Raw genomic sequence first — 27,351 nt, 5'->3', positions numbered from 1 at the left:
AAATGACTGAAAGAGATGCAATACCATAAGGATTGAATATAAATGAGATAGCAACACGGACCTCTTAAAAAAGCATTATAATAAAGATCAGACCTTTACTAAAGCAGTCTGTCCAGTTTCGAACTCAGAGATGAGAAGAATTGGAGGATTCAGAAGAGAGCAATGAAAATGATTAGAGGGCTGGCATACAAGCCATACAAAGAAAGGTTAAAAGGACTTGGGGTCATTTAACCTGGAGAGAAGCCGAGGAAAGCTGTAACAACAGTATTTAAGAACATGAAAGAATATTGTATGGGTGATTGTAAGTAGCTGGTTCAATGAGGATGAGGGAAAAGCTTGAGAAGTTAATCAGTCTATAAGCATTTATTAAGCACCTCTTATGCTCCAGGCACTGTGCTAAACACTGAGGACACAAAGAAAGACAAAAGCCAGACAATGGGCTCTCAGGAAGCTCATAGTCTAATGGGGAAAACAATAGGAAAACAATGAAGAATAAACAAGATATATACAGGATCAACTGAAGATTATCAAGACAGGAAAGGTACGAGCATTGAAGGGCATCAGGGAAGACTTCTTGAAGAAGGTGATATTTTAGCTGGGACTTGAAGAGGGAAGAATATTTTATGCATGGGGGATAGCCCATAAAAAAAGCCCGGAGATGGATTGTCTTGTTTGAGGAACAGCAAGGACGCCAGTGTATTTGACTGCACAGTGTGGAGGTCAGGGGAGGAGAAAAAGTGTAAGAAAACTGGACAGCTAAGAGGCAGTCTGCTTTGAATGCCAAACAGGGCCTTTTCTATTTGATGCTAGCAGTGATAGGGAGCTACCGGAGTTTACTGAACAGGGTGGTGATGTGGTCAGATCCACATGACAGCTGGGTGGAGGATGGCCTGAAGTGGGGAGAGGTTTAGGGCAGGGAGACTAACAAGCAGGCTCTCACAAGTCTGGTGTGAAATGGTGATAAGGTCAGAGGAGAGAGGGGGGCTTATCTGAGAGATGTCATGAAGATGTCACAAATTCCTAGTGCTAATAGAAGAATGATCTAAACTGAGGTCCTAGGAAATGTTACCAAGGGAAATTGTTAATAGCCAGGTAGACAACAACTCTGTATCTGGAATGGTTGGCTGCAGTCCTAACTAAAAACAGTACATTGTACATGGCAGACACACTGCTCACCGATCTTCCCTGAAACAGGGAGACTGAATAACCTTTAGTCTCTTGAGTTCTTAAGTTATCTCTTGGAAGGATGACACTCAGCCACCAGTGACGCCAAGCTACGATGTCCTTTTTTTTCCCCTTAAAGGCTGACATAACTTGGTTACTTTTTAGTACCATTACACAGTATTGAACATACACTGTGTGGTTTGTAGGAACCTACGTGTTTCGAACCCTGTGCATGCTAAAAACAAGGCATTGTTAGACAAATAAAGTCTTCAGCAGCTGAAATCTATTTATAACCTCCAAACCATTCTGATGTGAAGTCAAAGGGTTTAATCAGAAAACCATCTTTGAGGAGCAGTGATATTCCTTCAATCTTTCTCTACGCACCCTTCCCTCCCCCCTCCAGCTCCAATTGATTTCTCTGTTTTATAATAAATCAAAACATTTTTCAAGCATTTTTAACTGGCTCTGCCAGAGGCAGAAATTCTCAACTTTATTTCTATTCTACTTCTACCTTCCCTGTCCCCCCTCCCTGCCCCCTTTCCTGTCCCAGAGACCCAACACCTCTTCATTTCCTTACAAAATTCAAATATATTTCACTTGAATGACAAAATTTTTAGGATATGCTGAATAAAGAAGTGATCTACAATGTCCAGTACTTTTAGACATTCTTTCTCCATCAAGTTAAAAGGGTATGGAGGATAACTTAAAATGAAATAAACACTATACTGTGAATCTTAAAAATAATACAGCAAGATTAGACAATTGGTACATAAATTTAATTAAGTCAATTTTGAGGTTAAAGGAGTAAGAAAGGTGATAAAAAATTGTTATTTCACTCATTAGAATAGGAAAAAAATGCTCTTTGGTGGCTGCCTACTGAAGAGAGAACTTGGTCCTGTGTGTACAGACACCTGGGGAAGTTATGAATTGTTGTTAAACCAAACTAAGTGTATCTAAGCTAAGCACTAGCTCCCAGGAGCATTGGCCATGTTCCAAAAAAGTGCCTATTAATGACAGAAGTGTAGTTTCTAAACACTGATTGCATTGTAGCTGGCTCACACATAGAAGGAAAAAACACAGAAGCAGAATTATACTCAGCCATAGAAAGATAAAGATTAAGGGGCTTGGTCCTTAGAGAGGCTGTCACTGCTAGAATTGAAGTTTTGAAATTAATAATACTTCACTTTAAAAAAAGCATGCTTATGCTGTTTAAAACTGACAAAGGGTTCATCCAATTCCTGATAGTACTAACAGACATAAAAATTAATATACCAAATTAGGTCTGATAAACACCTACTCCTTTCTCCATATCAACACAAAATAAGAGACATGGCCAACAATCACCTTTTTGCCACTCTTATGGTCGGTCCCTTGTTTTGGTGGTTATGTTGAGTGGAATTGGTAAAGCCTGAATTTTTAGCCATTCTCTTGCTGGACAGACGGACAAAGCACCAGAATACTAGATGACAGCCTAAAGTATCAAAGAGTAATTAGATTTCATTCCTTTAGTGCTGGCACCCTGAGGCTTTGTAACGGGTACCTCTTAGAGATAAAAATTCCTTTCTGAGTATCCACTGAAAATGCAAGGAAAAGCCTGCAATGGTAGATCACTAAGCCAAAAAAAGAAAAAGATCTGCTAATCGAGAATTTTTTATTTTAAAAATAATTATCAAACTGTAAAACATGAACCATCCAACATTTTTTCATTATCAAAATTATATTGTCTGTACTATCCACATCCAGAGAAAGAACTATAGAGTCTGAATGCAGATTAAAGTATACTATTTGCTCTTTTTTTCCTTCTGCTTTGTTTTGTTTCTTCTTTCTTGTGGTTCTTCCTATTGGTTCTAATTCTTCTTTAGAACATGACTAATGTGAAAATATGCTTAATAGGAATGTACATGTAGAGCCTATATCAGATTGCATACCGTCTTAGGGAGGGAGGAGGAGAGAGGAGGGAAGAAAATTTAAAACTCAAAACCTTATGGAAGTGAATGTTGAAAACTAAAAATAAATAAATTAAAAACACACACACAAGCTCTATTTTCTTGTGGCAAGGAAGAGCACAACAATTACAACCTCCTATGTCACTTTCTCAGATCTCAGGAGACATTTTTCAAAGCAATACAGACCAGCTACATTAGGAATAGTTTGGGAAGTGAATTGAAGGAAAAAAATCACTTTTAACAATTAAGTTAAAAAATTTTTTTAAACAATATGGTATTCTTATGGTAATTTTCACAAGATAAGATAAAACTATTTTATATTTGCACACCCATTTTCCCTGACAACCAACTTCTTTGATTTAATAAGTTAATAATGGAAGTGGAATTTATAGATGGCAACCTAAGGTACTTCAATTGCTCTTTATGAGAAAGGTAAAAAAAAAAAAAAGGAAACACATACACACCTACAAATGGTCCACCAGGTTTTATAACCTTTGTACTTCGGTTACGGGATTCTTCTTCTGCCTGGGTCATTCGTTCTCTCGTCATTTGATAGGAGTCATTTGTTGCACATACTGTAATTTTATCTTGTATAAATCCCAGGCAATTGAGCTGTGAGGCACCAGAACTGCAGAATAACAAAGTAGCTTTGTAAGAGATGACCATTTTAAACTCATGTTTTGGTCAGTAGAGGCAAGCTAGATTTTAAAGATTATTCTATTCTTGTATCTTCCTCTAATTTCCAACATTTTCTTCTTTTGTACCTGTAATAGAATGGGTAGAGCCATATAGGTTTTACCCTAGGTCTATGGCAACATATGAGTGCCACATGTTCTTGGCACTTGTTTCTTACTAGACTTGAAACGCAGTTTGTGTTTAAAAGTGACTTTTAATAAACTTTCTCTTTACAGGACAAATCTTTAGCACTGAGTTGAGTAGTGAGATGTATCTTAAATTTTAATTTGCAAATAGTGTTCTAGTTGGTGGCAAAATTCCAGCAAGCACCAAAGCCTGCTTTATTACCTTAGGATCCTCAAGCACCTTAGAATTTACATTTGCCTTTCCATTTAAAACTCACTTGTAGGGGATGAATAAGTGGCAGCAATTTAACATTTTTTTTTGGAAAAAGCAACTTAATTCCAAAAAATTTAAACTTAGCTTCAGCTTCTTTAACTTTCTTTAAGCAACTTTTGTTGTCATCAGACACAACCTTCTTATTAAATTCAAGGGAAAATATAACTATGGGTTGATTTTTTAAAAAAATCAGTTTTATAGGTTTAAAATTTGACTTCTGAAGTTGTTTTAAGAACTGCCTCACAAGTGCTAAAATTTGTACTTCTCAAATGTGTTAGTATCATTTATTAGGTGATATACAGGGCTAGAAATGAGGCAAGTGAGATTTATGTTTTTCATTAGTTCAATTTGTGTTCAACTCTAACATAAGACGGAGTAACAATTGGAGAGAGGTATTTCAGGTGAACATTTTTCTCTAAAGCAGTATTTCTATGGGTCAGATTTTATTTCACAGTTTGGTGGTGTAATGGATAGATGATGGGCTTGGAGTCACCAAGTCTTGAGGTTCAAATATGTCCTTAGACGTTAACTAGCTATGTGACCTTTGGCAGTTCTAGTAAGAATAAGGGGTAGAGGATTTTAAAGAATATATGGAGCTCAGTAACAGCAATATTGTACAATGAAGAACTGCGAATGATTTGGCTATTCTAAACAATACAATGATCCAAAACAATCCCAAAGGATTCATGATGAAAAATATTATCGGCCTCCAGAGAAAGTACTGAATACAGACCAAAGTAAACTATTTTTCACTTTCTTTTTTTGGTTCAAGTTTTCTTCCACAAAATGACTAATATGGAAATATGTTTTACACGAATGCACATGTATAACCCACATCAGATTGCTTACTGTCTCAGGAAGGAAGGGAGGGATAAGAATTTGGAACTCAAGACTTAAAAAAAAGAATGTTTAAAGTTGTTTTTATACGAATTGGGGAAAAATAAAATAGTATTTTAAAAAGGATATAAGGTGTTGATATTTTGTGGTAAGTCACTGAACTTCTTTTTGCCTCAGTTTAGGGGGATAATAAAAGCACCTATCTCCCACGGTTCTGGTGAGGATCAAATGAGATAATATTTATAAAGCATTTATCATAGTGCCTGATAGCACAAACTACATAAATGTTTGCTATTATTATTATTATACAATATTGATCATTAACAGTCTCAGCCAATCAACAAGTATTTATTAAGTATTTACTGCAAGCCAGGCGGTAAGCCAAGTGCTGGGGATACAAAAAAAAAAATGCAAAAACACTCCCTCTCAAGGAGTTCACATTCTAATGCAGGAGATAAAGAAATCTCCCACAAGACAAATATGTTGTAAATGGAAGGTAATCTCAGAGTGAAGGCACTAGCAGCTAGGGGAAGGAGAAAGTCAGACTATAGAAGGTAGGATTTGAGCTGAGTCTAGAAAAAAAGCCAGAGAAACCTAGAGGCTGAAGTGAGGAGGAACAACATTCCAGGCATGGGATAATAAGGGAAACAAAAAATCCCCATATAAAAAACAAATAACACTTCCAAATCTCAGGGGATAGACTAGTTATTTCAAGCAAAATTTAATACAAAAAACTTTAGCTAGTCCGTTGCGATTTCTGGTAAAAAAATGTGACTAGTCTTCTCTTACTTAATTTAGTTATTGATATATTAAGCCAAAGGCCAAAAGTTCATAATTATTGGGATCAATGGTAAGTAAGAACATTAGAGCTTAATAGAGAACACTAGGATAGCTATAGCTATTCTAACACATTTCAGTGATCGGTTAAAGAAAGGTAAAACACTTTTAAATAGAAGAAATAGGGTCTTGAGGTTCCTTTCCCAGTACTAATTTGTTATAGGAAATGGCCAAAGTATACCTATTGGCTAATTTCTATTAATGATTAGCCTAATAATGTCACATACTTACATAATAAAACATCAGCTCCAAAGGGAAAAAATGTCAACTAGAAAGTTAAGGTAGCATATGTAGATGACAGATAAGAGCCAGATTTAGCATTAGTGAAAGACCACAATGAATAAATGACAAACAATCATTGCTCTTAAAAACAAAACAAAACATTTTTCTTAATCATCAATTGCTTAGAGACAGACTTCCCTAATGCCTTCCCAGTAATATCACTCTAGGTATTTCAAAGTACATTAATTACGATCCAGAATGGCATATTTCTTTGTGGTTTCTTTAAACACACAAAAAAAACTCCAAATAGCTTCTTTTGGTTCAAGGCCATGGAATGACCACCCTACAAAGGGGAACTTGAAAAGAAAGAAGAGGCAGTCAGAGAAGTTAATAAAGGAATCCAGTCAACTGGTATATACTGAGGCCAGGTTATGAGAGGCAGAATAAATATAAGGCACAGTCTCTCTCCTTCAAGTTTACAATCTTGTTCATGAGATAAGTTTTATAGAAACAAAAAGATCAGAAATCATCACAAAAATCCTAGTACATCATCATATGTAAATCACAGAACAGATAATGTGCTGATAAATGTTACAGAGTTTCCACTGATGGATACGTTAGACGTTTAGGTTGATTAGGTAAGACGGGCCAAATTATAGAGGTCTGATGAAAGACAGAGACATAATTTCTGTTAATTTCACATTAATGATCTTACTAAGCATGAATATATGCTCTAACTACAGTGAGGAACGCTAAGAGTAAAAACACTGATGACAGTAATGATATAGCTAACACTGTTAGATAGCCCTCCAAGGTTTCGAAAGTGGAAACTGATAGGGCAATTAATTGTATAATATCACTTACTTATAAGATGGTATTGAGCCCTTTAATGAAACAAAAACAAAAACAATTTTCTAAAAAAAATCAGTTAAATTATCTGACAGAATGTAGGAGTATGGGTTTTTGGACTGGGAACCAGGAAATGTGGATTCTGGATCACTGATATTTTCTGCTAATTAACTGTGTGACCTTGAACAAGTCAATCCAAGTGTATAGGTTTCAGTTTCCTCATCTGAAAAAAAAATGAGGATATTGTTCTGGATTATTATTAAAAAGTACCTTTGGTTCTGAATACCTGGTAATCAGGGAATGCCACTCAGAAGGCCTGTCCCTGCCTTCTCCCATTGGTGAGGTCCTTTTGGAACCTCCATTTTGTGGAAGGGCCAGGCTTCATTCTGCTCCTGGCCCTGTTCTTGACTTCCTCTGGTCTTCACAACTATGTCCCCGTTCTGGGTCCCTTTATTTCCACCATTCCCTCCCCTCTGCCCTTTTCCACCTCCCTTTTGTGTGTTATCTTCCTCCATAAGAACGTGAGTTCTATGGATGTAGGTGTCATCTTTCTTTTTGGCTTGTATCTGTATCCCTAGAGCTTAGCACGTATAAGGCCTTAATAAATGCCTGCTTTTTACCTTTCTTCCTTCTCACGGTTTAAAGCAAAATTTCAATTATATGTATTATTTCTTTACATCAACCTTCAATCCCTAATGCTGTTTTTCTCCCCACAAAAAGTAAAACATTCAGAATGTTTACTAAATACCCTGAGTATCAGGGCTGGGACTGGACAGTTGGGTAAATGCCAGAGGCTATGTACTGAGGAGTGGCTGAGCCAATCTAGCTTTAGGAAGCACTAAAGCTATTTTATTGATAAGGAAAACATTTATTGACAAATGTTAAGAAATATTAAATAAGCAGCCAATTTGTTTGCTTTGAAAGAAGATATATTCCACTCACGTGTATACTTATATATTAACTATATGTATACATACACATACATATCTATAAAATGCTAATTTTTAAAAGTCTGACTTAGCATTAAAGTACCATAACCACCATTCTACAGTTTAATCAAAGTCTCAGACATAAATACAAATATTTTTCTCTTATCATAACTTAAAATGTACTTACCTTGAGACAGTTTGCTGGATGCAGTCAAAGCTTCCCTGAGGGTTATCTTTGCCAACGTTTGACAAGTAGAAGTTAAAGTTATGCGCTTCATTTGGAGGATCATTTTTGGGAATTTTGACAAGCTAAAAGAGGGAGAGAAATGGCTCAAATTGTAAATTCGGCATAGGACTTCATAACAAAATTTGCTAAAGTAACATACTAAGTTGAAGCCCTCCTGAGAGCTATGTTCAAATCATAAAATTAATAAGTTCAAGGCATTTGTCATTTGAAAATAAGTCCTTTGGTATTCTCCAAAGATTTTACTTGTACTCTTTTCTGTAGGTATGATTATTTTCACAAGGTTTGGTAAATCAAGTGTGTGTTAGCCAAAAAGGAAGAAATAAATAGTATAGTAACTATCTTAAAAATTCTCTCTGGTTTGTCTGCTGCTCCTCAGTCTCGTTTGCTGGATTATCAACCACACACCAACCATAGGTTCCAATCAAGAAATCAATAAACATTTATTAAGCCCATAGCACATTTCAGGAACCTCCTGACCTCCTTTCTTCTCTTTCTATACACAATTCTCTTTCTTAGTGAACTCATCAATTCTTATGCAGATGACTTTCAGATCTATATATCCAATATGCCTTCCTAAATACCAACCCCATTTTATCAAGTTTTGCTGGACGTCCTGCAGGCATCTCAAAATCCACAGAACTCATCTTTCCCCTCAAATCTGCTCCCCATCGTGGCTTTCCTATGTCTGGTAAGGGTGCTATCATCCTTAGTGTCACCCAGGTTTGTAGCTTTCAAATCAACCTCACATCCCTTTAGTCCCTTTCACAACCCATATCCAATCAGTTTGCAAATTTTTTGGAATTCAACCTCCATAAAACCTTTTACCTGAACTCGTTCCTTCCACTCACAGAACTACCACTCTAGTTTGGGGTCTTCACCACCTCTCACTCAGACCTATCCTATTTCCAATCTTTCCCCTTTCCTAAAATCATCCTCCACATGGCTATCAAGGTGACACTCGTGAAGTACAAGTCAGATCATGTCACTCCCCTGCTTGAGAAGCCTCATTGATTCCCTATAGCCTCCAGGATCAAACACAAACACTCCTTTGGTATTTAAAACCCTTCACAATCTAATTTTAAATTACTCCAAACTTATTTTTCCAGACTTCATTTCACACGACTTCTCTTCAAATGTCCTAGGTTCCAGCAAAACTGGCTTTCCATACCGACATTTCACAACTCTGCCTCTGAGAATGCTAAACTTCATACAAAGCTCAGCTCAAGTGCCAACTCTTCCAGAAGACAATGCTGCCTCTACCAAATCACTTTGTATGTATTTTGTAATTCCTCAGCTGTGTACCTGTGGCTTCCTTTCCACCCCCCCCACCCTAGTAAACTCTAAGCTCTTTTGAAGGTACAGGCTGTTTCATTTTTGTCTTGTATTCTTGGCGTCTAGTTTATAATACGGGCTTAATGCTTATTGCACACTTATTTAAAAAAGGAAATCAAATTAATCTGGCATGACTGCCTCCCAATGAAGCCATGTTAATTTTTTAAAAATACATTTTTAAGGATATCTTTTTGTTCCCTCCATTTGCCCCATATGCTCTCTCTCCTCTCAAACAGTAATCTTATAATAAAGAAAAAAATTCTGATGTCATAATAACAACAGCAGCTAGCATTTATATAGCTATAATGTTTGTAAAGCACTTTACACATATAAATGATCTCAGTTCAATACTCATAACAACCCTGAGAAGAGGTCATCAACATCCATCCATGATCCCCCTCTTCTACAAAGAGGTAGGGGACGGTGTCGGACAGTGTCGGTGTCGGTGTCGGTGTCTTGGAGCCAAGACTGAACGATTTTAATTTCTAAGCAATTTAATTCTTATTCAAGCAGTGAATCAGGAAGCATTTATTAAACCCTTACATCAGCCAGGTATTATGCTGGACAATGGGGATAAAAAAACAAATGTCAAATAGTTCCTGACCTCTAGGACCTTACATTCCATTGGGGGAACACAATATATACATATATAAGTTCATGCAAAACAAAAAACAAAGTAAATATAAAAGAATTTGTAGGGAGCCATTAGTGGCTGGTGGGGGGGAGGGGAAAGAAGGTCAGGAAAGGTTTCATGGCGGTGAGACCTGAGCTGAAATTTGAGGTAAGCAGGAATTCCAAGAGACAGGGGAATGCATTCCAGGCACAGGGAACAGCCAGTGCAATCACCACCTGGAGGTGGGAGATGGGATGCCATGTACAAGAAAGAGTAGGCCAGTCTGGATCACAGACTGTGGAAAGTAGGATTTAATAAGCCAAGAAAGGCAAGTTGGAGCCATTCTGGACAAGGTTTTAAATGCCAAAGAGAAAAGATTGCATTTAATCTTGGAGGTAACAGGTCACCATTCAATTATCCCTATTCAGAGGGCTCCTGTATCTATATTTCCAGCCCTAATCTCTCCTGAATCCTGTCCTGCATTACCAGTTGCCTTCTGGATATCTCCACCTGGATGGCTCTCAGTTATCACAAACTGAATCGTTATCTGTTACCCACTTCTGCCCCCTGACAAATCACCCCCCTCCAGACTTTCCTGTGTCTGCTGGGGGCCCGGTCATCCTTTCAGTTACCCAGGTTTTCCTAATCCCAACCTTTGACTCATACTTGACTCCTCCATGTTCCTTACATGCCATATCCAGTCAGCTGACAAGTCTCATTCATTTCTATCCTCACCCCACACTAGTGCTTTCTAACTCATCAAATTATCTTGTATTTACTCAGGATCACAGAATTATATGCTCCTAGATTTAGAGGTGAAAGGTTCCCTAGGGGTAATTTTATCCAATCCCCTCATTTTACAAATGAAGAAACTGAAGCCCAAGGAGGTTAAACAATTTGCCAAAGGTCTCACAGGTAGTAAGTGTCAGAGCTAAGATATGAACCAATATTCTTTTTTTGGGGGGGGGGGCGTGAAGCAATTGGGGTTAAGTGACTTGCCCAGAGTCACACGCTAGTAAGTGTTAATGTGTCTGAGGCTGGATTTGAACTCAGGTCCTCCTGACTCCAGGGCTGGTACTCTAACCACCGTACCACCTAGCTGCCCAGCCTCTCCCCCTACCCCCCATGTTCTTGATCTAACTCTAAATCCAGAATTCTTTTGGTGATAGGACACAGCTGTTTCTTGACACATGCTATGATATCCCAGAAGCATCTCAGTTCCTTGAGAGGATTGTTATCTTTCCACCCTAAGCTCATGCTTATTAGCACAATGCTTGGGATGTATGAGGCATGTACAGAATTACAGGATCTCAGCACTGGAAGGGACCTCGAGGGTCATGGAGTCCAACCTATTCTGAACCATCCCGTACCCAGTGAGTGGTCATTTAATTTTGGTTTAAGACCTCTGATGAGGGGGACCCATTACCCCCTGAGATGACACATTTTATTTTTGGACAGTTCTTAATTTTAGGAAACTTTTTTCTTATGTTAAGCCTGTTTGCCTCTCTGTAATTTCTATTTATTCTTCTCAGTCATGACCTCTGGTGCCAAGCAGAACAAGTCAAATCCCTTTTTCATACGACAGTCCAGCAAATACTTGCAAATAGCTATCACATTCCCTCTAAGCCTCTTCTTTTGGGGAAGGGGGTTTTCTAAGGTTTATTACTATTAATAATAGTACTTATTAATAATAAGTATTATATTTTAAGGTATACAAAATGCTTTCCTTGCAACAACTCTGTAAAGTTTACACATAAGGAAACTGACTCTCTGAGGGATGCAACACCAACTGATCCTCATGTCATTAATTTGAGGCCCTTCCCCATTCTAGTTCCCATATGTTAGATGCTCTCCTGCATATCAATGTTGTTCCTAAAATACAGTGCCCAGCTGTGGTCTGACTAGAGTACAATATGGTGGGATTATCACCCTCCCTCGTCTTGTACACTAAGCCTTTCTCAATATAGTCTAAGTTTATATTAGTGGTTTTGGCCGACATCACATTGTTGACTCATATTTAATTTGAAGTCCAATAAAACCTCCAGTCTCTTTCAGACAAACTGAAAACAAAATGGATGTGGCCAAATAAAAAAATAAAAGAGGGAGACATGGAAAAATAGGTGTTAAATGAATTAAATTCTGTAATGAAGGTAACAGCTCAGACAATGATTCTTTATCTATAGCTGCTTCACAATTTAGCCAGAGTTGCTAAGATTTAGATATGAAACCATCAACTATGATGAATTTATTTAAACTAACTTAACCCCATATTTTTGAACAACAGAATAACAGGGTAGTCTAGTCTAGTCCTTTACAGATGAGGAAACTGAGGTTTTGAAAGGTGAAATGATTCATCCAAAGTTATATACATAGTGAGTACTACCTCTTGGAATAACAAGTTCTCTATTGCTACCAGTATAAACTAGCACTTTAAAACATTTCTTCCACATTTATTCTTTTCAAGTTTTCAAGATGTCCCCTAGTTCTAGGATTCTGAGACTTTGTGAACAACTTCTTTTCATACTATCATGATTTTATAAAAACACAGAAAGGAGAATGGGCAGAGAGAATGTCAAAGTAAGACTGAAGGGAAAAAAAAATCTATTCCTGTATACTGGTGTAATAATTTCTCTTTGTTTGCTTTAGCTTTTTCTGTGAGCAATATTAGTTTGGCAGAGGAAGCAGTATCCTTAAGTCTCCTTCACTCCTAGGAGAGAAATTTCCTATGCCTATCCACCCATCTCCTCTCCCCTTGAAAACAGCACCAGAAATTTATATTCCTGTAGTCCTCAGGGTTAGGACAAGATAGTGGCACAGGATTCCTAAAGTCCAAGTATGGATAAGGTAGCATGGCCTAAACGACTGAGGACTGGATCTGGGGTTAGTAATAACAGTAGTAGTAGTGGTAGTTGTGGTGGTGGTAGTAGTAGCAGCACTAATAGTAGTAGTAGGTAGCATTCAGGTTTACAAAACACTTTGTACATATCTCATGTGATCCTAATGACCCTGGGAAGCAGGTACTATTATCATCCCCATTTTACAGATAAAGAAAGTGTGGCAAACGTGGTTAAATCACTTACCCAGAGTCACACAGTTACTAAGTGTCTGAGGCAGGATTTGAACTCCAGACTTCCTGACTCCAGGTGTGCCACCTTTCCACTCTACCCATAGGTGATCTATCAACTGTACCACACAGCTGTCTCTAAATCCTGTCTCTGACACTATTATATGACCCTGGGCAAGTCACTTAATCTATATGAGACTCACTTTACTCATCTGAAAAACTGGATTAATGATGCCACACAAATGTATTTAATCAGGATTACTTAAAACATAAATGAGGTACTGAATGTAAAGCACTGTGTAAATTCACATTTAATGTTATGTAAAAGTTGGTTACAATGATGATGATAATTTCAATGGAAAATTTATGACTTAAAGAAGGCATCCTTAGTACATATGTCTGGAGGATGGTTCTCTCAACACATAGGTATGATCATGTCAAAACACCTTCAATGGCTTCTCACTGAATAAAACGCACCTCCTCCCTTAACTTGGCTTCAAGGCTGCCCATAACCTGGTCCCAACCCTATTAACCCTTTCCAGTTTCACCATACATTAACAATTCTCATGGATTCTACAGCAGTTATTCTCAAAGTGATTTCCCATGAAATCTTTACATTATTACAAAAAAAAGAGAAAATTTATTATTTTGTTTAATATACCTTTTACTTCTTCAGTGAATGTAATATAAGTATGGTATTTGAAAAATAAACAAGACTTGCCTATTACACACACCCAATCATCTCAACTTGGAAAAAGCTCAACAAAAATGGCTACTATTATTGAAGACAAACTGTGCATGCTTGAGTTTCCTGACTTTCCTGTAATGTTGCCAACATAAACATTCAGTGTGCTATAATTTCTCACAACAAAGGATTCTGTGCTGTAAGCAAAAAAAAAAAAGTTTGAGAATTACTGCTCTACCCTCTAGCAAAACTAGCTTACTTGACATTCCCTGGATATATCCCACGCTTTCCTGTCTCTGTACCTCATCTCTCACTATTCAATTTACACATAATGCTTCCCCACCTCAGCCTATTGCTGTTTTACTTATTAAGACTTAGCTCAAGGGATACCTCCTCCATGAAGCCTTTAGATATCTCCCACCTTGAATTTATTCTTTATGTGATCTGACATTTTCGTTATGTTAATATACTAAAACTCTTTGCCTTTTGATACACTAATTTATACTACATTTATGTGTTATATCTATTCTCTCCTAACAACCGTAAGTCCTTTAGGGAAGGGATTGGTTCTGATTGTTTAGATGATGATGACAGACAACTGAACCGAGGAGTTTATCAGGCAGTTAGGTGGCATAGTAGATAAAACACTGGATTTAAGAGTCCAAATCAAGAAGACCTGAGTTCAGATCTGGCCTTGAGACATTTATTATTCAAGTCACACTTGGCAAACCATTTAAACTCTCTCTGCCTCAGTTTCCTCAACTGTAAAATTCTAGGTTGTGGTGAAGATAAATATCTCTATTCCCACAAGTACAAGCCATTGTTACCATCTGTCTGGATTATAACAATATGCTTTATATAAGTCAACAAACATTTAATTAAGTGCCTACTATGTGCCAGACACTGTTAAGCACTGTTTTTTTTTTAACTTCTACTCTGACCTCTCTTCAAAACAATCTCTTATATAAAGAACTGGGTTCCCTTCTGAACTTTCTTCTATTTTTACTAATTATGATCCAATCAATCAATCAGCAAACATTTATTAAGTACCTACTATGTGCCTGCTACTGCGCTGAGCACGGGGGATACAAAAAGAGGCAAAAAAACAGTCCAGGCCCTCAAGAAGTTTACTGGAGGAAGGAAACAACGTGCAAACAAATCTATAAAAACCAAGGCATAAGAAGGATAAATAGGAAATAATTAACGGGGGGAGGCATTGGAATTAAGAATGGTTGGGGAAGGCTTCCAACAGGAAGTGGCATTTTATTAGGGACTTAGAAGGAAGCCAGGGAGGTCAGTAGTTGGAATGGAGGAGGGAGAACGTTCCATACACGGGAGACAGCCAGAGAGAATGCCTGGGGCAGAGAGCGTCTTGTGTGTGGGAAAAGCCAGGAGGCCTGTGTCCCTGAAATGAAGAGTCACATGGCAGAGAGCAAGGCATAAGATGACTGGAAAGGTAGGAAGGGGCTATATTATGAAGGGCTTTGAGTATCAAGCAGAGCATCTTGTACTTGATTCTGGAGGTGATTGGGAGCCACTAGAGTTTACTGAGTAGGGTAGAGACATGGTTGGACCTGTGCTTTAGGAAAATCCCTTTGGTAGCTGAAGGGAAAATGAAGTGGCGAGAGACTTAAGGCAGGTTGACCCACCAGCAGGCTACTGCAATAATCTAGGCATGAGGTGATGAGGGCCTTTACTAGAGTGATAGAAGTGTCAGGAGAGAAAGGAGAGTGTTCATTTTTAATGATTCATTCGGGCTCTTTTTTTCCTTTTATTTTAGCAGCACTGTCCCTATCTACTAGAACTCTGTTTTGTCTTAACTGACTCCTCCTGCCCCAATAAAAGCCTTTCCCTGTATTACAAGTGAATTATTTGTTGTTCAGTCATTTTTTGTTCTTGGTTTTTTGGTTGTGTCTGACTCTGTGATCCCATTTGGGGTTTTCTCGGCAAAGATACTGGAGTGGTTTCCCATTTGCTTCTCCAGGTCATTTTACAGATAAGGAACTAAGACAAACAGGGTGAAGTGACTCACCCAGGGTCACATAGCTAGTAAGTGCCTGAGGCCATACTTGAACTCAGGTCTTCCTGACTCCAGATCAGGTGCTCTGTCCACTGTGCCACCTAGCACCCGATATGTGAAAAAGAAATAGCATCAGCTGTGTCTGAAAATATATGGCTCATTCTGCATTTCCAATTGACTACCTCTCTGCCAGGAGGTATGAGAAGCATAACTCATTGTTCTAGAGTCTTCTGGAATTCATAAATGGTCATTTCATTGATCATAGTTTTTAAATATTTCACAGCTATTTTTCTTTGCAGTGTTGTACTGATTATATACAATATTCTTCTGGTTCAGTTCTTTCATTCTGCATCAGTTCATAGAAGTTTGTTGCTGTTTTGAATCTATCCATCATTATTTATTATTGTGTAATAACACTCCATCATATATCCATATACCATAATTTGTTCAGCCACTCCCTAATCAATGGACACTCCCTTAGTTTCCAGTTCCTTGCTATAATAAAAAGTATAGCTATAAATATTTTTGTACATGGGAATTCTTTCTCTTCTTATTCCATCTCCTTGGGGTATATGTCTGGTAGTAGCATCACTGGGTTAAAGGCCATGCACAGTACCAAATTTCTTTCTAGAACAGCTGGATGTCTTCATAGCTCCACTAATAATGTATTAGTATGCCTCCCTTCCCACAGTCCCTCCAAAAATGGTCAGTTTTCCCTTTGTCATCTTTGCTCATATGATGAATTGTAAGGTTGAAACTTTGTAAACTTAAGGTTGAAAGTTGTTTTAATTTACATCAAGAATCTTGAGGGTTGCCTGAGGCACAGAGAAATTACGTTTTTTTGTTTGTTCGTTTTTTGCCCAGGGTCACAGCCAGTATTTGTGTCTTAAGTAGATTTTGAACTCATCTTTCTACTTCTCAGACTAGCTCTCTCTCCTTATCTCTCCTTATACCCTTACTGGATTCTAAGAAATGTGAGGGCAGGAATTGTATAGTATCTCCACTTTTGAGGTGAGCCAGTACCTAATGCAGTCTATGCAGACAGTGCATGATTAATAAATGGACATGTTGCAAAATTTAGATAAAACAAAACTACAATCCATTCAGCCACTGTCATGTCATCTCCTCAACTCAGTAAACTCCAGTGGCTCCCTACTGCCTCCAGGATCTTTCTCTCCCCTGCGCCTAGCATATATAGTACCTGGAATATACTAAATGCTTAATATAGGTTTGCTTATTGATGACAGTATTCTATGATGTGGCAATCATATAGCATCACTAGGAGAATACTGGTGTAAAAGATGAGTTTTTTTGGGAAATGAAGTAGGTTCAATGGTCCTAAAATTATGTATTGCCAAATCACAGGATAACAGAGGGTCAAAATTTAGAGCTGGAAGGGGCCATAGAGATAACCTAGTTAAACCCTTTTCAACTTACATAAGAGGAAATTAATGTTTAAAATGGGGAACTAATTTAATTTGCCCAAGATCACACAGAAAGTAAGCAGCAGAGGTGGAATTTGAGTCCAAATCTTCTCACTGAATCTACTGCTAGATTGAACAAAATACTTAAAAATGATTATTGAAGCTCTGAGAATTTCCTGGAGAATTTTTTCTTTCTTACCCTAAAACTGTGAACTACTCTATATATCTTAAAAGTCAAGATCTGAATCTGTAATATTTTAATAAGTAAAAGTTCTTTAAAAGGACATACATCAAGAACATAACTTGATTGCCCTAAATTAAAATATTGCGATTTGTACAAGTATTTTAGGCATCAGCACTAGTACAGATATTTGAAAACCTTGAAGGACAACCAATCATTGCTACTATTACATAGTAATAGTACATATATAATGCGGTGTATTAGAGTGGCACCATGCTGCCTTAGTATTCTCATTCTTATAAGTCACTTAGAATGTTTTATTAGAATTTCAACAATATTGAACATTAACATTCAATAACACTACAATGAACAGAAAAGGATGTTGCCACTGAAAGAACTCTTTCTGGGGAAGAAATATGAGTTCTTTAGATGCTGGCACCTTGGGACAAAATCATGCTTGCTCAGGGTAATTTATGGTTCTGATCTGAGCTAAATATGGTGCTGGTCCACCTATGACTACATTTCACCATCTATTTGCTATACCAGAAACTTCTCGCTATAAAAAGATCAAAGTACATGGGGGGAAATTCTACTTCAAATTTTTTATTAAAACCTCAGAAGCCTCATTTATAGGATATATGCATTTGTTATATCTAATTTCCATAAAACAGTAAATACCCAAATATTGAGCTGAGAATAAAGTGGATATATAACGACAGTTTTAAGTGGTCTTTGTAATCCCCCCCCCCCTTTTTTGTATTGGGCAACTGGTGACAGTCTATTCAGGCAGGACAGAAAATCAGGAAAATAGACTGGCGCATATATATGGCCATTAAGCATATCCTCCTAGCTTGTGGGATGTTGCCCAGGAATCAGCACCAATAGGGCTACAATAATGCTAAAAATTGAAAATGAGGTCGGATTGGCAGGCTTTGATATGTAGTCTAGAGTTTAAGAGTCTAGGGTCTTAGAGAACCTACTGGGTTCTCTCTTCTCTAGATATTCATATTCCCTTTAACAGTTTTGTTTTACTCTAGGACAGGATACAAACATGTAAGTACTAGCTCTAACTAATACCTATCCTCCTTTCATATATATACACACACATCAGAATATTAAAGGAGATCTGGAAACTATTCTATCCATCTACCAAGAACTCCTCCAGATCTTTAGCTTTTTTTTTTTAAATTATGCACCTCATCAGTTAAAAAAAAAGGATTGTAATATGCATTGTAATACTTAAAGGAGGGATAAGAAGGAACAGACTTGGGTGAAGGCTATTTCAATAGTTCAGGCAAGAGGTGGAAGGGCTAAAATACAGAAATGTGTGGAGAGGAGGGGAAGACATGAGAGATGTTGTAGAAGTAGACAAGCCAAGAACTAACAATGGATTGGCTATGTGACTGAGGGAGAATGAGGAGTCCAGAATAATGGAGAGGCTGCAAGCATGGGTGCCAGGAGTCTTCATTCCTTTCCAGATCATATTTCAGACTCCTCTGATTTTCTTTACCATTAACAGAGAAATATATTTACCTTGAAAACTCACTCCACCCCTGGATTTCCCACACTGGAAGTACCCTTTGCTGAGGAAGAGAGGGGTGGTGTGCCTTTCCCTGATTGGCTGATTCTTTCTTGACCTTCTAATGCTTAGGCCAACCATGTCTTCATTCCTTTCCTGAGTCTCCAACTTTCTCCACAGTGCCCTGCCCTCTCTAGTTTGGGTACACCTTCACCTTTCCTCCTCCCCATCCCTCTTCCCTGTCCCCTTGCAGCTCTCTTTTATATGTAGACTTCATTGGGATGGAAGCTCCCTTAAAGGGAGACACTATTTTTCCTTCTGCTTGTATTCGTATTCCCAGTACATAGCACAAAAATAAGTGTTTAATAATTGCTTGTTGGCTGAGCACTGATAGGTGCCTGCCACATCTATGAGGTAATGTGAAGGGCAGGGTGGGAAATGTTCAATAGCTGTGGGTACTTGGGTCAGGTTAACTACCCTGAAGAACCAGATATCAGAGGCCAATAGTAGAAGGAAAAGAGTGGGGAATTTTGAGTGATAATAGATGAAAGGGACTGGTATTGTGCTAGAGACAAAAAAATGAAGGGCTATTCTGACGAGGATGGGATGAAATTCATCTTTCCACTTCTTAATTAATTTAGCACATATCCCTTACAGTCATTCTATGCCCTCACTTTGTAGACCAATGCTATAGACATATAATTAGCTATATAGCTAATTACCAGGGTCCAGAGCAGGGCACTACGTCTGTTAACCACTGTAGGTCTTACTTTTGATTTACCTTTGAGATCCTGGAACTGATCTCAGCTGATGGTATATCTTTTGGGGCAAATTTGCTAATTGTTAATGCTTCATCTCACATTGTCCAGTGCTTTCAGACATAGTATTTATTATATGAAAAGGGTTGTTTAGATTAGTATCATCTACAGGCCAACAATGGTGGTAGATCAATGAACAGGTTGGTCAGCAACTTGTTAGACTTGTATTTTGCTGAAGTCTGTCCTAGAAAACAGACCTAGATTTTGTTCCTAACTGACAAAGATTTTATGTGATAGTGTCAGGAAACAGTGGATTTATACCAGAAGGGTAGGAAAACAGGGAAGCAATAAAGCATTCCTTGACTCATGAATGTTCTCCTTAGGTATTTGCCTACTCTTTATGTTCCCATTTTGCTTTATGCAGAGCACCTAGCACAGATGGAACAATTGGGAGTCCAGGTCACATTTGGATGACTCCCCTCTTATATTGGTCTAGATGGTGGCTGGGCTAGAAGGTTGCTGACCTAGTATGTGAATGTGGGGGGAGGACAAAGGTAGGTTCCCAGGGCAAGTTCCCTTCTCACGTAGCACAGAATGATCCCTACGTAACAGTGGCTAAATAAAAGTCCATTTAACTCATAATATAAGTGGGTTTTAAGGACTTCCTTCAGAACTCAATCACCATTTAGATTTTAAATGTATAATATTTCAAAAGTAATAAGGAATATAACTGTAAGTAATATTTTTTTTATCAAGATGAGTGTGATAAAAATATCCCATTCTGTTCTGGAAAAACTGGCAAAGCAAATTTTTATTTTTGTTCCAAAAATGAGAGACTGCAAATCAAAGGTTAAGGACCACAATCCACAACCCTTATCCCAAACTCCAGTCTGTCTCTGATAAAAGCTATGAATAAAAAAGTTTCAGGGAACTTTCAGACATTTATAATTAACATAAACACAGTATACCATGGTATATATATGTTGAAGCTTCTAATTATTTTCACTTTCATGCTCAGGCATGTGGCAATGGGATAGAATACTATGTGAATTGTCATTTCACCAGTTTTGCATCTCTCATTTCCGTAAAGCTAAAGGCAGAAGACATACCAAAGTTACGACCACAGCTGTTTTAATATTGGTTTAAAGTATCACTAGTACCTCTACCGTAAGAGACTGCCAACATTCTCGTCAAAGAAATTCACTATCTTCAGCTCCATTCTGTATCAGGGCACTTTCCTAAAACGTCCAGTTGTCTCTCCATTAGTACTAATACCCAATACCATTTTTTACTCAGGTTATTGGCAAATTCTCATTATCTCACTGTTCCCTATTAGTGAGAAAAGGCCTCACAGGGCTCATCTAATCATTAGAATTTAACAATTTGAAGGGACCTTAGAAATTTTCTAATCAAACTGCTTCATTATATGAAAGAAGAAACTGAGCCAGAGGCAGGAAGGTTTCAAAAGATTCACATAAATTAAGGGAATACATAATTTAGAGTATAGCTGAGATTAGCACTCAGAGCCTTTTGCTCCCAAATCAGACCCATGGAAACTGAATAATTTGCCTTAGTTTACATGCTGATTTGGAACAGTTAAGAGCCCAGATTTCCTGAATCACAGATGTAGTGCTCCATCTACTATAGCAAATTGCCTATTAACGTATATAAGGTACACTTTATTTTTATACTCTACCTCAATGGGCGCAACAGATTTACTGTTCTTGGAAGCTTAAAGACTTTGCAAGATTTAATACAATGTTTCATGAAAGCATTGCATTTAGTGAATGATGATATAGATGACTTCTCAAGTTCCCTCTAAATCCATGATTCCATGATTTACTATAAAGAATTAAAAAATTTTAATTCTAATAAGAACATGTATTTCCTTAGAGTGCTCTGGCTGGGCTTGGAAGCAGAACCAGGAGTTTTGGGGTGGGATTGAAAGTTAATAACCTCAGGCAAGAGATAGATTTATCAGAAGAGAAAACAAAAACAAGGTATAATATTGTTAACTGATGATGGGAAAAAACCAAAACACTAAAAAATCTGCAAACTGCTCCATGAGTCAATGTGACAACAGTAATGCTCTGCCTACCTAATGTGAAAGGAAGTCAGTACAAATTAGAGCATTTATTAAGTGCTTACTTTCCTAGTAACAGGAAATAACCAGTGTTTCCTGGTTATTATGTGCTAGGAACTATACTAAGTGCTAAAAATAAGGAATACAAGCAAGTAAGACAATCCTTTCTCGAAGAAGAGCTTACATTCATTCTCAAGGGAAGACAATATGTAAAGTTGAACTGAAAATGGTGGAGGAGGGGACTCACCCACTTGGTGGGTGTTGAAGAGATAGCTGAGAAATGGTGTGGAAAACTGATTCTGGGCAAGATCAGGCAAATGCTGAATCCAAGTTTCTTGGGGGCGAGGAGGGGAAATGGCAAAAATGACCAGAGTACTAGTAACATGATGAGGAGACATCTGGGAAACAAGACCTTGGTATAAGCAATCAGCCTGTCAATTCCATTAAATTCTTCAGTTAAAAAAAATCTATATTTTCTTGGCATTCTTATTGCTTTGGGTAACAGACGTATTTAAGAAAAGAAGGAAGGTATTAGTAATAGAAGCTTTCCCTCTAACTCATAGTTCAAGTATAATCTCCATATTCTTTTTTAGAATTTCTTAAACAGTTTTGTTAAAAAGCAGCTCTCTGCTGACAGCTCACTTTCTATTTCTATTACTCAGTGTCTTATTAGGGAAATCAATCAGTCCTGGTAACGGTGAATCCTTTTTCAGGCATGACCATTGAAAAAAGACAATAATAATGTCCGGTTTCAAAAGCAATTGTAATAGAAATTACATACAAGAAATATACTCTGCAGTAACGAAGGGTAAGTTTTTCAAATTCAAATACGCAGAAATGGAAAATGAAATAATTAACTTGAGATCATTTTCCTCTTTCCTATTACAGTGCTGAAAAGTGATCAAGATGGTATTAATAGGGTTGCATTTATCTTTATTGTTAAATACAATAAATCAATTTTGTTTTCATCAGTTAAGTTAGGGTTTTCCAAAGCAGATTTTGATATTGGTTATTAACAACGGTTATTAAAACTCAGCTGGAAAACATTTTGGTGTAGCTGGCTAGAAGATAAGGGTAAGGGCTGAAGAGGATACTCTAGGGTAGGGTTCTATGAACTTGTTTTTTAAAAATATTTTGCTAACTATATTTCAACATAACTTTCCTTTGTAATCCTATGCATCTTGTGTATTTGCAAATATCACTCTGAGAAGGGATCCAGAGACTTCACTAGACAGCCAAAGAAAACCCTGACATAAAAACATCAAGAATCCCTGCTCTCAGAGGAAAAGGAGGTACTGGCAGTTTTTAGGTCGTGAAAGAAGAAAGTTACAAGGGCTTGGGGATATTTTAATAGTAAGAGAAGGTACTTCAAGAAAGTTCTATTAAGGATGGGATAAGACTACACTGGACACCAAAATAGTTGTTGGGGGAAAAAGGGTGTGTGTGTGTGTGTGTGTGTGTGTGTGTGTGTGTGTGTGTGTGTGTGTGTGTGTGTCATTATCTGAGAATTTATTATATCAGTCCCCTTAGTGACATGCTTGTTTTTTTTTTCCTGGTACCTGTTATTTTGTTGGTATAGGGAACTCAATGAGGAAACTAATTCAAATCTGCAGATATTCTGCAACTAAGTTTTAGAGACTTGCCTGAGGCACTGAGAAGTTAACTGACTTGCTAGCATGTGACAAGGCAAAACCTGAACCCAGGTCTTACTCACTCTAAGTTACCTCCACGCTAAGGTTGCACAGGGGAGCAAGTTTTCATAATATGAAAGTATTCATCAAGGAACTAGCCACTACGAAATTAGTTCCCACTCAAGTATCCCTTCCTGTTTAACATTAGTGTCTATTTTCACCCCAGTGAGCCTATCAGGAAGTAGCTGTTTTAGAGAATGATCTGCATATCAAAGGATTATGCAAGGATATTTTTATAACAATGATGCCTCTTAATAGGAACTTGCTGAAGAAAGTCAAGAGTGAACAGAAGGGTTTTGTTTTGTACTTTTATGTAGTTTTGCTGGAAAAATTACCATGATCAATCCTTTGTTTATTCTTTAATTAGCACACAGTTAAAATTTTAAGCTGAATTTTGTTAAATATAAAATAATTTTCATCATTTTACTTTCATTTTTCAAGATAAATTTCCAAATAAAAATTTCCTTATGATTATTTTAGTTTTAAGTGAATTTAGTTTAAGTAACCTTTCATGCTATCAGTCCTTAGATAAATGAGAATCTCTTGTACTTCATTTAAATTTGTAGTTTGTTAAACCAGTCATGGATAGTACCCATTCACCAGTTAATGATAGAATAAAGAAAAACTAAAAAGCTAAATGATGTCCAGAAGACAAACATAATAAAGTTGTACACAATTTCTTAATGACTCACTCTCTTTAAAGGCCTAAACATCCCATAAAACCAATGCTTATATAGAAACAAAATTTGGGGGTGACAGGGAAACTTAATAAAACATAAGACAAACACATTATAAAACTGGGATTCCAGGGAATTACAGGCTTTTAAGGGTTTATGGAAAGTTAAGGTGAAAGACAAAGAAACCCAAAGCAAAATAAAGAGGATGAGTATTTTATCCACTTTATTATGTTTGTCTTCTGGAAAAACTAAAAATTTAGTCTTTTAGTTTAAAAAAAAATCAGGATGAGAAGGAGTTTTTGACCTCTTTCTGCTGTGCTACATTTATTTCCCTAGGTTATATTACTTCCTAGGTTTGTAGGGCACAGATTTATGTTGTGCATTTTTCTTTTTAAAAAATCTCATCATCTTTCTTGAAAAGAGCTACAAGTTCTGACCTTCCAAAGTTTTGTTAAATATGAACCAACTTGAAGGATCATGTAAACTTCTAAGGTGAGCCCCTCAAAGATGTCTATTTCATAAAGACCTTTTAAAAGGTACACTAATTACACTTTAAAATAGTACTGGGCATAGAATGCATTTCTGTACATATGTTTTAACAGATATATATGAGATACTTGTTTAATGTGAAGATCTGATTCAGGAAAAGCTGAAAAGTAATATAGGTTTTCTATTGCTACTCTTGGCCAATTCCTGAGAGTCACTCCATTCAAGGGATGTTTTGGCACAAAATGATTTTTTTTATGGATGGGGATGAAGAATTATAGAATTTATCGTGCTGAAAATTTCTTTTGTGGTCGATCTCTTTTGTTCTTACCCCTTATCCTAAAGAAACAAAACCAACAACTCTTTTTTAGGCCTTTTTTTGGCCTCAATGGCTTAAAAGGTGAGCCATTAAAAGTGAGACATTTCTTCAGATGTAAAGCATCAACCTAAGTGGGGCTGCTCTCTTAGAATTCTATTTAAGTCATCCATATACTTTCCTTAGGAGAATGGGAGGTAATGAAGTGTTTAAAGTTCTTTCCCATGGGTTGAAGACTGGTAATAAATCTCCTGCAGATAATGAAGAGTTCTCTTTCCCCCACCCCCAAACCAGGTTTATAGAAATTAAGCAGTTAGGAACTCTGAATCATGGATTCAAGGTTAGATTTTAGTGGAGATAGACTCTGAGTAAGCAGTTCAACATTTGTTCTTTCACAAAATTTACCAGCAAATCACAGCAGTATATCCAATTATTCTAAAACTTAATTATGGGTGAAAGAGGTGCAATAAATATTCAACTGCAACACAAATACTGGTAATGATGAAAAACTATAGATGACTGCTGTTTCTCTAGGAGATTAGCAAACACTGCTTCCCAAGTGCTCCATGAAGAAAAAAAATATACAGCCTTCAGAGCCCCAGAGAGCCCCACAAACTAGTTACAGCACAACAAAGACAAGAGGAAATAAAATTAAGAGCTCTCATGGGAATGACAACGTTGACACCTTAAAACATTGTCTTGGTAAATGCTGCTAATGTTTTTAGGTTGGTATTTTTTTTCTTGTATTAAAAAGATAATCAGTCCTAAAAATGCAGTACTAAAAATTGCTAGTAAAAAGTTGCAAAGAATTTTGTATTTACTTTCATCTATTGTTCTCAAGAGGCTTTATGAATACCTATTTTCACAATACCCCTGTGAGGGAGGGTAAACCCATTCCAAAAAAACAGAGCTCATGTTGTTAACAATTAGTTTTGTATAACCTTCTGTTTTCCAATGCTGCAACACAGAAGTCAGAGCCTTAGTTCTTAGAGATTTGACACATCTATTGTGAGAATAAGCTTATAACAAAATTTTAGTTTAGAACTGAACAAACTTTTTCTCTTTAATTTTTATTTTGTAGAGGATTTTTTGACAGATTTCTAAGATCAGCTTTATTGGGCTATTGAATCAGGAGCTCTGGAGTCTACACTGATGTCAATATATTGGTTTGCTACTTTACTGCCAATATATGTATCCTACATGTTGTAATGACAAAACACAACTGGTCTTGCTGCCTGGTCCCTCTCTAAACACCCCCTATTCCTTTGCATGATGGACTCAAGGGATTGATTCAATTATCCCAAAGGAGTAAAATATTTTTTCTCTGCAGTGATATAGACTGGGAATGAATGTTGCAACTGTAAAATGCCTTATAAATACAAATTATTATATTGAAAGTGGCATGACAATCAGAAGACCTGAGTTCAGGATAAGTTCTATTTACACGATATTAGGGCAAGTCCTTTAATTTATCTGAATCTCAATTTCCTCATTTAAAAAATGGGAATGATATTGTTTATAGTAATAATTCATAGGATTATTTTGAACACAAAATGAAATAATCAATAAGCATTTATTAAAGTTCCCATTACGTGTCAGGCACTGCACTAGGTTCTGGTAATACAAATACAAAGGTGACTTGGTACCTGCTCAAGGAAATTACATTCTACTGGAAGAGAATATGATATGCTCACAGATCAGTTAATACAAGACATATAAAAAATAAATGGCACAGTTATTTGTGGGGCACTGAGGGCTCTTGAAGGAAGTAGCCCTTGAGCAAAGGCTTGAAGGGAGCCAGGAGTTCCAAGAGGTAGAAGGTTAGGAGGGACAGTATTTCAGGAATAGGGAAGAGCTGTGCAAAGGCAAAGAGCTGAGAGGCAGGACAACTGCATGGGGAACAACAAACAGGCCAGTTTGGTTGGAACATAGAGTACATGATAGGGAGTAGTATATAATCAGCCTGGAAAGATACAGTGGAACCAGACTGTAAAGGGCTCTAAGTACCAAACAGAAGTTTGAATTTTATCCTCAAGGCGATGGGAAGTTACTGAGCAGGGGAGTGATTTGGCCAGGACTATACTCTAGGAATATCAGCTTGGCAGCTCTGTGGAGGACGGATTGGAGAATGAGGGGTGGTGGATAAAATGAGAGCAAATTAGGAGGGGATTGCAATAGTAATGAGGGTATGAACTAAGATGGCTGTGAAGTGAGTGGAAAGAAGAGGACATTCAGAGGAAATGAGGATGAGGTGGACTGAATAAGACTTGGCAACTGATTTTATATGGGGGTATATAATGAGGATAACTCCCATGTTGTGAACCTGGGTGACTGAAAGAATGGTGGTACCCTTGGTAAAACAGAAAAATTAGGAAGAAGGGTGGGACAAGATATGAA

The 27,351-nt window shown here is 37.2% G+C and overlaps 1 protein-coding gene across 1 annotated transcript in view; it reads right to left on the bottom strand.

The window, feature by feature from the left end:
• The window catches only part of ELL2 (elongation factor for RNA polymerase II 2), a 96,950-nt gene that overhangs the window by 30,397 nt on the left and 39,202 nt on the right, over positions 1 to 27,351 (bottom strand). The window contains 2 exon segments of the mRNA XM_078153119.1: positions 3,575 to 3,738; positions 8,046 to 8,167. Coding sequence (XP_078009245.1) covers positions 3,575 to 3,738; positions 8,046 to 8,167 — 286 coding nt within the window.

Source organism: Phascolarctos cinereus, unplaced genomic scaffold, assembly GCF_003287225.1.
Source record: "Phascolarctos cinereus isolate Bilbo 61053 unplaced genomic scaffold, phaCin_HiC Scaffold_4;HRSCAF=312, whole genome shotgun sequence".
NCBI classification, from domain to species: Eukaryota; Metazoa; Chordata; class Mammalia; order Diprotodontia; family Phascolarctidae; genus Phascolarctos; species Phascolarctos cinereus.
This window is presented reverse-complemented; position numbering and strand designations above follow the sequence as displayed.